This window comes from Crinia signifera, chromosome 2 (assembly GCF_055691185.1).
Source record: "Crinia signifera chromosome 2, ASM5569118v1, whole genome shotgun sequence".
NCBI lineage: Eukaryota > Metazoa > Chordata > Amphibia > Anura > Myobatrachidae > Crinia > Crinia signifera.
In genome coordinates, this window is record NC_139218.1 from 198654288 (window position 1) to 198669424 (window position 15137).

General features: G+C 42.7%; 1 protein-coding gene across 2 annotated transcripts in view; it reads right to left on the reverse strand.

Annotated features, from left to right (window-relative positions):
* GRIK3 (glutamate ionotropic receptor kainate type subunit 3) overlaps positions 1-15137 on the reverse strand; it is a 524589-nt gene that overhangs the window by 81587 nt on the left and 427865 nt on the right. For both annotated transcript variants that reach the window (XR_014470426.1, XM_083173547.1), the window contains exon 11: positions 11835-12058. Coding sequence is in view for 1 of the 2 variants with exons in the window: in XM_083173547.1 (XP_083029673.1) it covers positions 11835-12058 (224 nt within the window). In the remaining variant the exon portion in view is untranslated. The remainder of the gene's footprint in view (positions 1-11834; positions 12059-15137) is intronic.

Below are 15137 nucleotides of genomic sequence, written 5' to 3' on the forward strand. Positions count from 1 at the left end.
TAATCCTCAATCCCAAGGAAATACTTCTATTTCAAGAAATTTTGTTTTTATGTATTTTATAATAAAAGTTGTATTTGTAAGAAGAAACCTTGGTTGATTGCAATTTTAAAAGGAGTTGGAAAGACTGAGTATTTACCTCACTACAATATATTTGGGCGCTGTCTAACACTATTGGTTCTGTATTTTGATTGTATTGATCCCTCTAGTAGGGGATACACTGTTATTAGCGACCACCCACATCTAGCGCAAATTATATATATATATATATATATATATATATATATATATATATCACAGAAGAAGGTTCCCCTACTGCGCCCGAGATGGTAGTGAAAGCAGCAGCTCTAATGGACCCCTGTTAGCCGGGCCCGGATAGGCAAATAGAAATAGAAGAGAAGTATAGAGTGCGCTAAATACAATTCAACAACTTAAAAAAATATATAAACATTTATTTTTAGTCTTCACAAAGACTTCAAATTTAAAAGGTACAGCTGGTCTGTTATTGATACAGATGGTGTTGTAGGCCCAACGCGTTTCATCAATAAATTGACTTCATCAGGGGCTTAGCGAACAATAAGTCAGCAAGGCGAAAAATCAAAATATGCCACAGCAAAGCTGCTAGTACGTCTGTAGGGTCTAGGACTCAAAAAAGTCGTTCACACAGGTGTGTTTCAGAGGTGTGCCTTAATGGAAAATGGGAAGTTGACTGCCTGGGATCCAAATCAGAATTCTGATTTGGATCCCAGGCAGTCAACTTCCGGTTTTACCCTTAAAAGTTCTGAAGTGCCTTAGGAACAATACTAATGAACAGCTGATGCAGGTCTTTGACCACTATGTTACTTCATTTACACTCTTACTTGTGATGCTATATGCCCATTTTCCATTAAGGCACACCTCTGAAACACACCTGTGTGAACGACTTTTTTGAATCCTAGACCCTACAGACGTACTAGCAGCTTTGCTGTGGCATATTTTGATTTTTCGCCTTGCTGACTTATTGTTCGCTAAGCCCCTGATGAAGTCAATTTATTGACGAAACGCGTTGGGCCTACAACACCATCTGTATCAATAACAGACCAGCTGTACCTTTTAAATTTGAAGTCTTTGTGAAGACTAAAAATAAATGTTTATATATTTTTTTAAGTTGTTGAATTGTATTTAGCGCACTCTATACTTCTCTTCTATATATATATATATATATATATATATATATATATATATATATCCCCAAGATTCCAAATCGCGCTAATAGCCTGTTTAACACACTTAGTTAATAGATATCAGGCAGCCTCACCACTATGCTCCCTGAGGGGTAGGGAACAAACAGACCACAACACTTTTACCCAATAGTGGTATGGCGCCAACAATTATAATGTAAATATTACATTATTATAATGTAAATTATCTGAGTAAAATCAACGAGTAGACAGTTTCAACTGTGAGACGAAACGCGTTGGTACTGTCTACTCGTTGATTTTACTCAGATAATTCTCTGAAGACCAATAAATAAGTGCTGGAAGATTCCTCTTATGTGCTTCATTGGATACGATTGTGTTATTTGGACATTTACATTATAATTGTTGGCGCCATACCACTATTGGGTAAATATATATATATATATATATATATATATATATATATATATATATATATAGACATTGTAGGGGCTCTGCACACACTAAATTAACTGATAATAAATAGTGGAGATTTGGTTCATGAATTGATCAATGCATTTAAGCCTGCAGCCCCCTTCAAGGGACCCCACTTTTCTGCAGGTCCTAACACTATCGCTGAAAATGGCTACAATACACATAGCTATCACATCAATGTTTGATTCCAGGCATGCTATCTGGTCTGAAGCTCACAACACACTTTGCTTTTATAGGTGAGCAGCTACCAACACACCTGTCACTAATCAGACCAGATAGCATGCCTAGAATCAAACATTGATGTGATAGCTATGTGTATTGTAGCCATTTTCATCGATAGTGTTAGGACCTGCAGAAAAGTGGGGTCCCTTGAAGGGGGCTGCAGGCTTAAATGCATTGATCAATTCATGAACCAAATCTCCACTATTTATTATCAGTTAATTTAGTGTGTGCAGAGCCCCTACAATGTCTGTTTAAACAATGTGGTCACAAGCCATAGGGCACCCCAAAACTAGGAAAGGTGAGTGCCGATGTTAAGTGTATATATATATATATATATATATATATATATATATATATATCTACACAGACAATGCAAAGACTGGATCGTAAACAAGCAGATAAAAATTAGTGTCTTTGGCAGTGTTAAAGATGTGTGTAATTTAGGAATCAATAAACTAATCTGTAAAGCTCATTAACAATATCAACTGATTGTTTTTAGAGTGGGTTAAGGCAATGACAATCTGGGCAGTAAATCCAATAGTTTTACTTTTTGTAATTCTCACCTGTTGTTTTGTCAGCAAGCACTTAACCACTTAAAGATAAATACATTGACAAAATAAACAAGTGTCATATTTTACTTATGTATTTATGTAACCATTGAGGGCTAAGCTTTAGGCTTATCAGAGCCTTAGGGAAAACTTCAACTTACTGCCCCTAACCCCAAACTTCCAAAAATACAGTAACAACATTCCAGGCCCTTAATACCGTGTTCTCACTGCGAGTGAGAACTACATGGCTTTTAACCGGCATTAAAACACCGGGGACTGCAGCAATGGACCCTCATTTCCACTGCTAGGCAAATTCCCAGGTGAAGAAGTTCTACCCAGTAATTTGCCTTTTAACACAGATTTTTATGCAGTGAGAACTGGTTAACCCGTGTCTGCATACCCGGATCTCATACACGGGTAAAAAGAAGGGTTTTACCCGTGTATGAGATCCGGGTATGCGACCCGTTCCCACTGCAAAAAAAAACTGTGTTAAAAGGCAAATTTCCGAGTCGACATGCTAGAATTTGCCTGCAGTGAAAACCGGGTATAAGTGAAACTCTGGAGGTGGAACATTAGAAATAAAGCTGCTACCTGCAATAAGTACAACAAGGATGTATTTCTCATAGACATCCTTTATTTTGTGATTGGCAGACTCGGTGGCGCCCTCCAAGATCCAGGTGCCCTAGGCAGCTGCCCACTAGTAGTGCTGGCCCTATTACAAGGTGTCGCATCTGCAATGCGGTTCATCATGCCGCCTATTATGTACATCATTTTTGGGTATGTACTTTCATATGTGATTAGTAAAGCAAAGCACAACACTCCCGATAACAGCTATTCTTTGCAATCACTGTACTTCTGTGTGTCAGACCCAGGGTCCCTCTGCACATGAGCAGAGGGAATTGGCAGCCATAGGGGATGCTGGGAGAAATCCGATTGGATACTTTTTAGGAGGAATTTGCAAAAAGAAGCCCCATCAGGCTCACTTTGGAGTGGTAGCAATGATAATATTAAATGTAATCTTAATATAATGGCTGACATTAAACCAAAATCTATAGACTTTATGACAATTTGACATACTATGCAGTAAATCAGCATCTGCCTCTCCACATTTGAAACAGAATTATCGGAGTATCCCATTAACATCCTCCTTCTTGGAGAGCAATACGCTCTATGTAATTGTTTATATTGCAGCTCCATGTATGAAGCCGTAACCAAATGTTTATTTATACGCGTAAATGCTGAAAGAAAAGTGGTTAAGAGAATGGCCGAGAGATCAATCGTCCATTTTATCATTCCAGATTGTAATGTATGAAGCTGGATCTGTCGTTTGATATTTAAATACAGCATAGAAGTAGAGCAGATGTTATCGGTGGTTTGTCTTATCGTTATATCTAAACCCCTTTTCCTGTCCGTTTCCGACAATTTAGAGACTACATTAAAAGCATATCTGCGTAGTTGATAATATGCAAACAAAGGGATAATTAAATGAGGGAATTTATCAAGTCCTGATATGATAGTATTGTAAAACCCTCCATGTCTAATACATCTGATATCAAACAAAGCCCTGTCCTTGACCACTCATTAGTAAGCAGGCATTTTACATCAATGGGGAACGAGTATTGATATTGAAATGTAAGGACAAATAGATTGAGTTATATGTAGATCATTTCAAACCTAGCTCGAGACAATCGCCATGCAGCACATGTAGTAAGTAAAAAATTATCAGACACTACAGAGGGAAAAGCTGATGGTTTCATGTGTAAAAGACTAAAGGGGCAGATGTATTAAGCCTTAACAAGAGATAAATGCAAGTGTGATAAGGAGAGATAAACGTCCAGCCAATCAGCTCCTTACTGACTTTTTTCAAACACAGGCTGTAACATGGCAGTTAGCAGGTGATTGGCTGGATGTTTATCTCTCCTTATCACCCTTGGATTTATCTCTTGTTAAAGTTTAATACATCTGCCCCAAAAAGAGGATTGGCAGGACAGAAAGCTTGATCCAGCGCAACCATAGTGTAATTATTAGTATTATTTATCCAATCTATTGCATACCTAAAGTTAGCTGCCAACACCTCCCCTGGCAGTTGATTGACACAATTTAAACATAGAGATTTGTGGCTTCTTCCTGCCCAGATAAAGATATGAATAGCCTAGAGCTGGATTAACAATGGACCTGATGGAGCTATAGCTCCAGGCCCACTCTCCAACGCGACCAGCCTCATGTCACTAGCCCCCCGGGAACCGGAGATACCGCCAGGCAAACCTGGAACGTTTTCCCCATAGGATAACATGGGACCCGCTAATTCCGACCTCCACCCGGTTCCAACGGCTGCCAGTTCCCCCTACAGCATCACAGAAACTCAAGGTTGATCTCAGTCGAACCCAAATCGCTGGGCCTTCAATCTGATACCTGGTCCATATGGGTTCATTGGTTCTAGAGATATTGCAGGCTATTCATGGCTGTTCATGTTGTTTGAGGACAGATTTCTCTAGAACCAAACGGCCCAGTTTCACGGGACCTAAATCATTCGAAGGCTACATGTAAATGGGTCAGTTGGTTCCAAAGATAGAGCTGGTTGTTTAAAGGGGGCAGGCGTGGTTTTCTCTCCCCCTCACACCAGAAAATGCAGGGACTAGACTGGTGTAAAAGGGGCCAGTCCGAGAATGTCCCTGCATGATCCTGGGACCATATTCCCGGGTAAGTCCCTGCATTTTCTAGTGTGAAAGGGGTATTATTTCAAATAGCAGTGCTCTGCTCTCTGCCCGGCTGTTAATGGCTGTCATTTCTGCCAGGCGGCGACTGTCCCCCAGTTACCACGAGCATGTATTCCCCTTGGCAATGAGCATGTAATCCCACATGGCAACGAGCATGGAACCCCTGGCAATGAGCATGGAACCCCTGGCAATGAACATAGAACCTCTGGCAATGAACATGTAGGTAAGCAACACTTATGTAGCATAATTTTTAATAGGCATTATGGTGTTTGGCATAATACGTAATGGAGATTATGGTGTGAGGCTTAACATGTAATGGGCATTATGGTGTAAATTGTTAATGTGCGCCTTTGGCGCGCAATGCCTCTATTTATGAAGCATATTGTGCTTTATTGCTCAATCTGTTTGGCATAGTGCAGGCATGTCCAAACTATGGCCCTCCAGCTGTGAAACTAAAAGTCCCATCATGCATTGCCACAGTTTTGCAATTAGTGAATGCTAAAACTATGTCAAGGCTTGCTGGGACGTGAAGTTTCACAACAGCTGGAGGGCCACTGTTTGGACATGCCTGGTATAGTGTGTATTTTGGCTCAATCCATGTGGCAAAATGTGAATTTTGCCTTAATCTGTGTGGCATAACGTGACTTTTGACTCAATCTGTGTGCCATAGTGTGAATTTTTGCTCAGTCGGTGTGAATTTTGTCTCATTGGCATAATGTGTAAGAAGCAAGTACAGTATAAGGGGTTACTATTGTGTTGCATGATTTGTATAAGGGGTACATGGTGTGGTAAACTTAGGTTACCACATAAAAGGTGCTGACATATTGTCTACCAAGTTTGGTTTTCAGTATTTTTTTATGACTGGAGTGCCGCCTCACCCCGCAAGTATCTTAGGACATCGGGGTAATGCGGGTGCACCTTTGGAGTGCACCCTCCAATATATCTCCCTGCATTTTTCTTATGCCAGCCCCCTGCCTTTTCCAGGCATATATAATTAGTCGAAAGTATTTACACAAATAGAGACACACCCATGAGCAGACCACCCAACCAGAACATGGGTCATGCCCCCCACATTATTAGGTGCTGGCCGCAACCCGTATTATTGCGCATAATAGGCCCTTGATCATTTTCAGCTCCAGGCCCATTTAGACCTTAATCTGGCTCTGGAATAGCCTTATGCTGCCCATACACTTGTGCAATCGGATTCAATGCAACATCGCAGTGCGATGTCCATCAATCCCAATCACATCTTGTGGTGCTAAAGTGCCTCTTGAGATGGCACATCGGATGCTGGAAGAGGGTGGGCAGAGGGCGGCGTTATGTAGCGCAAGAAGTAGTGCTAGCGGGCAGGGGTGGGTCCTTCAGGGGTGGCGGCAGAATTGTTTAAACACTGGGCCGCCCTCTGATTGGCTGAGATAGCTCAGCCAATCAGAGGGCTGCCCAGTTTAAACAATTTGCCGCCACAGTAGTGCTAGCAGGTGGCAGAGGTTAGCGGTATCGGCAAAAGTGTTTAAACACTGGGCAGCCCTCTGATTGGCTAAGCTATCTCAGCCAATCAGAGTGTTTTAAACACTTCTGCCGCCACCGCTGACAGACCCCCACTGCCTGCTACATACCCTCCAATTGTACCGATTTTGCCGGTACAGTACCGTTTTTTAACAGTCTGTACCGGCAAAATCAGTTTGTACCGAATGTACCGGTTTTCTGTAACTTGACTGTGCGACGCAAAAATCATTCCTCCTCCTGGCTGTCAGGTCCTGGGCCCCGCTCTGTGTGCTTGCTGTCCTGGTGCTCCGGCTCTACCATCTCCCCCTCCGTTCCCATGAGTGCATTGCGCACTCAGGGGAAGGCTGTCTCTCTGCCCTCACTGTCTGCGCATGCGCAGACTGAGAATTCAGGAACAATCTCTATGAGGGAGAGAGGGGTCACGGGTGCGGTGGCCACTGCCTGGCGTGCATGAGGGGGATGATCATCTACGCTGCGGTCCGGTCGCCATTGAACAGCACAGAGTAGGTGACAGCCAGGCTGCACTAAATAATCACTCCAGCATCTTGTTAAACTTTGCCTGCAGCTCATGTCACATGGTGGCTTGGTGGGCTGCTGCCATATTAAATAAGCATATTTAATATACTTATTTATTAAATAAGTATATTAAATATACTTATTTAATATTCCAGCAGCCCACCAAGCCAACATGTGACATGGGAAAAAAAAAGGTAGAGCGCTAAATGGATCAATTGGATATCACAATTTTAATGTATATAAATTTAAAAAAAAAATAAGCAAAATATATAAAGACAATAACATTAATGTCAATGACAAAAAAAAACAATATAAAATATAATAAATATAAATAGGACAAGGAAGACAATACTTATGTCTCTGCGTAGCTGCCTTTGTGTCCCTTGGAATAAGGGGGGGGGGGGGGGCTTTTTTCTTTCTCTCCGGGTAGTGCACTACCGAAATGGTGGTTGGCAATTTGCCGTCCTAGATGGTATTAGGAGACGCTGGAGGATGATCTGGTTCCCAAGATTGGGGTCCTCACTATGTTGCGCTATGTTGTGACATGAGCTGGATGATATTTGTAGTAGTTGGTGCACAGCCACAGTACACATTCAGAAAGGGGACGTGGTTACACCCCTTTTGCCCATGGCCACGCCCCTTTGTTCATGGCCATGCCCCTTTCTGAATGTGTACTGATTTCTTATATTCAAATGTTGGAGGGTATGCCGCTAGCGCTACAACTACAACACCGCCCTCTGCCAGCTGTCTCCCATGCTGCAAGTGGTCCCCTCTCCCCATCTCCACGCTGCTGAAAATGCGTTCCCTCTGCCCCCCACCAGCGGATTGCATTCGATCATCGCATGTGATTAAAAACCACATGCGATTGCTCCTGCAATTCGATAAATATTATGTGCAGCACATAAGATCCTGAGACCCGACATTCTACTGGCGTGCCTGCACATCGCGTCGAATGGTACACATTTTGTGCATACAATCATTTGATTTATCGGCCAGATGTGGTTGAAATCAAATGATTGCATGCAATATCTCACAAGTGTATGGGCAGCATTATTAAGGACCTTTAGGTCTAATTCTGTCATCATAAAAGGCAGCATGTCATGAACCTGACTTGGTTCACATTTATTTTCTGATGTTTCCATGCCTGTCTGTTTCCCAGCTGTTGCAGCTGCTCTGCATTCTCAGTGATTAAAACTTCAGTGAGGCTCCCTGAGTTCAGCACCAGTCACATGATCCCAGGTAACTCAAGGCATACTTCCTGGTTCTGTCTGCTGCTGCAGACAATCAAGCAATCACCTGGAGGAATATAAGCCAGTTTCCCAGAGTCCTCCTTGCCTTGAACAAATGTTCTTTCTGCTTCCTGTGTGGTTACCCCAGAGACAGAGAATGCCAAGGCTCCTGGCTATCCAGTCTCCAGCGATACCTTCTCCAAGTGTCCTGCTGCTACTTACCTGGTTCCGTTCATCTCCAGAGACTCCTGCTAATTCCATCACTGCGGTTGAGTGAGCAAGCTATCCCCTGCAGAGGATACCGCTGGCACTGGCTAGCACATACCTCCCAACTTATGGACTGAAGAAATAGGTACACTCGCGCGGCGAAGCCGCACGAGCGCCCGAAAAGGGGGCGGGGCGTATGCAAATGAGGGCGCGGCTTATGCTAATTAGCCGCGACCTCATTTTCATACGAGAATAGACGCTGTGCGCATGCGCACAGCGTCTATTCTACTAGATTGGGGGGTCTCCCAACTGCCACCCCCCGCAGCGGGACAATGCCTGCCGCGGGTGGGACAGCGGGACAGTACCCGAAAATCGGGACTGTCCCTCTAAAATCGTGACAGTTGGGAGGTATGGGCTAGCAAATCCCCACTAGCTCCTAGGCTAGGCCCCTTGGCTCCCAGGCCAAACTACCTTCAAACCTATCAGTGACTTTTTACCATCACAGTCCTGATCTGTCGACAGGCACTGTCTACCTCACAGTCGACACTCAGCTTCTGCCGTCTATCCCTGACTAACAACATCTGTGTCATCCCTGACGTCCATCAGTTGCTGCATCCGAGTATTGTCACATTATCGTCTATTGTTGACATTGTGTCAACTGTTTTCCAAGTGCCTCCAGAGACTCTGTGCTTCTGTCGTCTCCTGGTGACTAACAACATCTGTGTCATCTCCGATGTCCACCAGTTGCCGCATTCAAGTATTGTCACACATACACCTGTTGTCGACATCCTGTGTCAACTGTTTTCCAAAGTGCCTCCAGAGACTCTGTCATTCTCTCCTGGTTATCGACATCATATACCAATGACTCCCAGGTCGTCATCTCTGGCTCCCAGGCCATTCTGCAGCTCCCAGGCTGCCAACAGTCATCACCGGCTCCCAGGCCGTCTCTCAGCTTCCAGGCTGTCTACTATCACCCCCGGCTCTCAGGCCGTCTCCAAAGACATTCTCTCATATCTCCTGTGTCCTCGCTCCCAGCCTGCGTCCAGAGGACCAGGGCAGGGGGTCGCGACCTGCTTGCCAGACGCAGCCAAGCCCATAGTTCCTTGCGGGACTCCCTGGTGCATACCGCTGGCAAGTTAGACTCCGCGCCCCTGCTTCTGGTCTCCGCCAACCCTCTGGTTCACTGCGCCCAGGCCCCCAGTGTATGTCATATAAAAAGTCTCTTGCTCTTGCTCTATCTGCTCCCAGAATTACTCCTGTGTCAGTGAAGCTCCCAAGGCTCCAGACTTCCCAGTCTCACCTGAGAATCCATCCTGTGTTCTCTGCTGTTACTGCTGATACTTACCTGGTTCCACCCATCTTCCAGGAGACTCCTGCTCTTGTCATTCCTGCAGTTGAGTGAACAAGTATTTCTTGCAGAGAACTCCATTGGCTCTCAAATCTAACCGTTACCACTATCAGTGACTTTCTCCGTCTCAGTCCTGATCTGTCGACAGGCACTGTCAACATCCAGGTCGACACTCAAGTACTGTATGCCTATAGTGACCAATACCACCTGTGCCCTATTCTGCTACAGTCTGTTGCTATACCTGTGCCTCCACTCGCCTCCCATCTGACTGCCGACATCCTACGTCGACAACTCCCGCAGCTTCCAGGCTGTCCACTGTCAACCCCGGCTTCCAGGCCGCCTCAAGGCACATCTCCAGTCTCAGTCCCAGCCTGCGCCCTCCACTGGTCCACCACGGTCACAGCCGGGAACACAAGAAACCCCGGTGCTGACACAGCATTTGTATAGCGTACAATAATCTGGGGAAGGAGATCATCTTTACAAGATGACACCTAACTATCTGCTTGTGACCTAGTCTTTATATAAAGTGCTATGATGCAGCAGCCACAGCTTTTCTTCATGCAAAGTGTTCTGTTGCGCAGTGTATGTGTAATTAACAAACAAATATACAGTACAAGTGGTGTATAGCAAATGAATCAGCTCAGTTTCCTGTGCTTACTAGTCACAACATATTGAAATGTACAGTATATGCATTTTTGGGTAAAAGGATTTAAAAAAGTTGCCCAGCACTAGCCGAGTAGCACAGGTCCTACAGGCTCACTTGTGCCTAGTGTCTCGCATTATATGGTGTATTGAGACTAGTTGCATGAGGACACATCTGTAGGTGTGGTCACACTCCTTTTTAAATTTGTTTGAGTCAATCCCACTATCATAGTACAGATTCAGTGCCCATAGCTTTATTCTACATTAATAGAGTAAAAAATAAATAATTATTTGTCATTCTACAATCCTGCAACAATACTGGATCGTCTCATATACAGTATAAGGTTATGAAAGGTCATTAGAATACCATAGATATGTAGGAAACATAAATATGCCACACATTCTGTAACCCCCCCATACCCACAGCTTGGCCAGCGCCAACACCATGCAGTATACAGGACAGAATGGAGCTGCTGCACATACCCAGTGGGCAGAACTTGGTACAGGTAGGTTACCGCGATCAATGGGCCTGCATATGTCTGACGTAATATACTACATAAACTGCACTGCACTAAACTGCACTGCTCTTGTATAGAGCAGACTATAGCTCATTACATGCTAATTATGCATTCAACAATCGCTCTGAAATCGATCATTTGGAAACCCCACTCCAGAAATCCTGGGTTTTCCACTGGTAGGATTGTCTATTCTAAAGGTTAAATTAGTTGAATAAGCCCCCCATGGAACATTTTCTACTGTCACAAGTAGGCAGGACCAGACTAGCCATCTAACTCTTTTGGGAAATGGGCTAATGGCAAGATGGGACGATATGGCCACACAGAGCAGCCATCTGCCCATGAAAACACCATTTATAATGAGTTTGACTAGTCCCAGTGTCTTATACATTGTTTATTTTTTGTACATTATTGGGTATTTATCTTATTGTTATACATTTGTCCATTTTAGTATTAAAAATGCGGTATCTATTCCAATACCTACATATGTATATTAGCAGTCTGCTGTAATTTGGAGTTTAATAAACTGCTTTAATTGATAGTGTCGGTTTGGTCATGTCTACTGTTTCTCTATGCAAAGTCCATAATACCATCAAGTTTACAATCAGTTCAGCCTCCGCCCCAATGTGCTTTGGACTACATTTATAACTTGCTCTAACATACTGTAACTTGCATACTACACTGTTGTCAACAATGTTTTACTTGCCTTAGTATTTAATTTAAACACTGTATTACCTTGCTATGACAAAGAGAACACAGCTCACTCCCAGGTAGGCAAGAAGAATGTACATCCAAATGTCAGGAGATAGGGGGTTCAAGAAAGAGAAAACGCTTGGACTTGTACCATTGGCTTTCCTGTACAGGATGCTAATCCCAAGAGTCATGAACGGTTTAGAGAAATCAATGACTTTCTCCCTGGTGTGGGTAATGGTGAGTGGAGCCACTGCCAGGTCAGCTTTCTGAAAGAGTATAGAAAGACAGGAGTTAAAGAGACAATATACAACATGTCATTTTTATTAAGCATCAGGCATGATACAGATTGAGTATCATCATTTTATCCAAATATCTGTTATCCAAATTATACTGAAATTCATAGTTTCCAAAATGTTCTTTTATTTTTCATTTTTTGCTAAAAACCTACTGGCTACATCTGTAACTGGCTCTTCTGGGGAAATAACATATAACTGGCACTGATTATGTGCAAGGACATGATTGCTTGGCGTTCAAATTCAGTGTCTAAGATAGTATACAAACTTTGTTTCATGTTTTAAAACCTTGTTTCATGCACAAATAAAATATATTTGAGTGTATTTCATGTGTTTCATGTACTTATACGGGTGTGGTATAGGGTTCCGACAGTCATTATCCCGACTGGCCAGACCCATTTAGCATGGTGAGCGTAACAAAGACCCTTGCGGGCACAGTGGCACGCTATGCTCACCATATATTCTAATCTCCATCTATGGAGGTCATGCACCCCCACGCGGGGGACTTGACGGTGGCCGTGGAGCCCCCGTGTGTCAGGGTTTTGACTGTCGGGATCCCGGCGTCGGGTAAATGACTGTGAGGATCCCGACTGTCGAGACCCCATCTGGACCCCGTCCTGCACCCACTCATACAACATAAATGCAAGATTCCTCAAAATACCTCTTTCAAATATAAAAATATTACAAAATACGGAATAATCCAAAATTGTTCTGGTCACGATCATTTTCGATAAGGGATACTAAACCTGTATGACTAAATAATGTGTTCCAACATAATAAAAATATAAGCAAGATGTTTCTTGGAAAGTGGAGAAAAGTAATGTTGGTACAATCACATGCAGTGGTTTATTGGTCCCTTTACTGGATATCTAATGATGTAATACTATTGCAGACTAATTTTAAATCAAAAGGATTAATCAAGAATAAAAATTAGCACTGAATGTATTAACGTTTAAATGCTACAAATGCCATAAGGATGCAGTCAGAAGTCCATCTGTTGAGGTTTCTTGTAGCCACTTTATAAGAGGGGAAGGACACTGAAAGCTCAATTAACAGTATTAGGATAATATTCTCATTATGTCCCTAATTATGATGCCCAGATCATGATGTGTTGAACTCGCTGATGACATTTTTTTTTTATTTCTTTACCTCTTCCTACAGCTTCTTACACTTCAAGACAACAATTTTCATTTATATTCAGTATAACTACATACTTGCCATAATACATTTTGCTATACAAAACAACAACTAGAAACAAATAAAAAATGTAGTTTCCATGCTTTATTATTATTATTATTATTATTATTATTATTATTATTATTATTATTATTATTTTTAGTGCTTCTGATGAGAAAGCAGCAACCCTTGAACTACAATATTATATTTAATTATATTTTATTTTATTGATGCATTAATAATTAAATCACCTTGAAGCATTAACAAACATACATACTATTCATACATACAAACAAACAAACAAACAAACATCTAAACAATTTTCATGGACAGGCTAATGTGGGCCATGTATCTATGATTCCTTAATCTGCTGATGTTTACACACCAGTTGACAGACATTGATTATCAGAGTTATGTCAGGGAATTGGCAGATGTCAAAAAAACTTGCCGACCCCGATTATTTTTGGGTTGGAATCAGTGAATTTTTGACAGGTTGTTTTTCTCTGATCCCCCAACCAAACATTTGCAGAACAGGGAACTGTCCCGATAAATGAAAAAATGTTGGACCCCCCTAACCTAGTTAATGAGCAACATACTGTAACTATGGGGCAGATTTATGAAGCAGTGATAAGGGAGGAGAAGTGATACAATGCCTGGTAATTTATCACCGGCCAATCAGCTCCTATTTTAACCCAGCTTGTAACTTAACAGTCAGAAGCTGATTGGCCAGTGATAAAGTACCAGGGTCTTTATCACTTCTCCTCCCTTATCACTGCATCATAAATCTACCCATTAATGAGAAATGTACCTATTACCTAGGGCTGCCAGTGTATCACCGGTCATATTTTAGTAAGCATTCTTGGGATCTGCATCTCATCAGGCTTGACATGTCTGAAGGAGTTTGTGCACAATGGTCCTGATTCAGACCTGTTCGCTAGTCTGTGTATGTTCCTAGCCTAGCAATCAGGTAAACATTGCCCATCACCCCCCTCCCGATCACCCGCCCCCCCCCCCCCACCACACGAATCATCGCATTTGCATGCAAGGGGTTCTGTATGCTAACCCACTCACATGCAGCTGCGCCAGTGTTAAATTGGCGACCATCGAATAATTTTTTTCAAATTCACAGATAATTAGTCTAGACTGACTTTTAACTTCATTCAAGGCGGGCGCTGATGTCATGTGATGTCAGCCGCCTGCCCCAAGCAGGTAACAACAGGGGAATGCCCAGTGTTTTTATGGGGATGCCCATAAAATGCTAGGTGTTCCCCTGCACCAGCCCCCTGTCTGCCCCTTCCCTCCCCTGACAGTGGATTTGAACATTCGCTGACCCCCACCATGGAAAATGGGGCCGAATTTTGTCCCATCTAAAATCTAAGGCCATCAGACCCTACATTTTAAAAGTATTGACTAAAGCTGAGAGCATCCAGATCTCCTCCTGTACTCCATAGGGCTGCACTTAAATGATAAGAACATAGAGAAAATATATCACCTTTCCAACTAACAAACTTATTTTAATTAAAAATATTGAAACATAAAGTGCCAAATGAGATGGTTGCATCTTAACAAGGCACATACAAGAGATATACTACAAACAAACAAACAAACATACATACATACATACATACATACAAACAAACTTCAGTGACAGAACATGTGGGTTGTGGGCCTAGGTGCAAAAATATACTTTGAGCCCCCTTCCTCTAACCAAGTTTACAATATGCAACACAGCAGTGGGTGACAGAGAAGTTGGAGGAAGGCAGTTGGAGGTAGAGTGTGACAGAGAAAAACAGTGGGTGACAGGAAGAACGTGACAGGGGCAGAAATGGGCCCCCTTACTCCTTAACAGTGCACTGCATCTGCTGAATAAACAGTA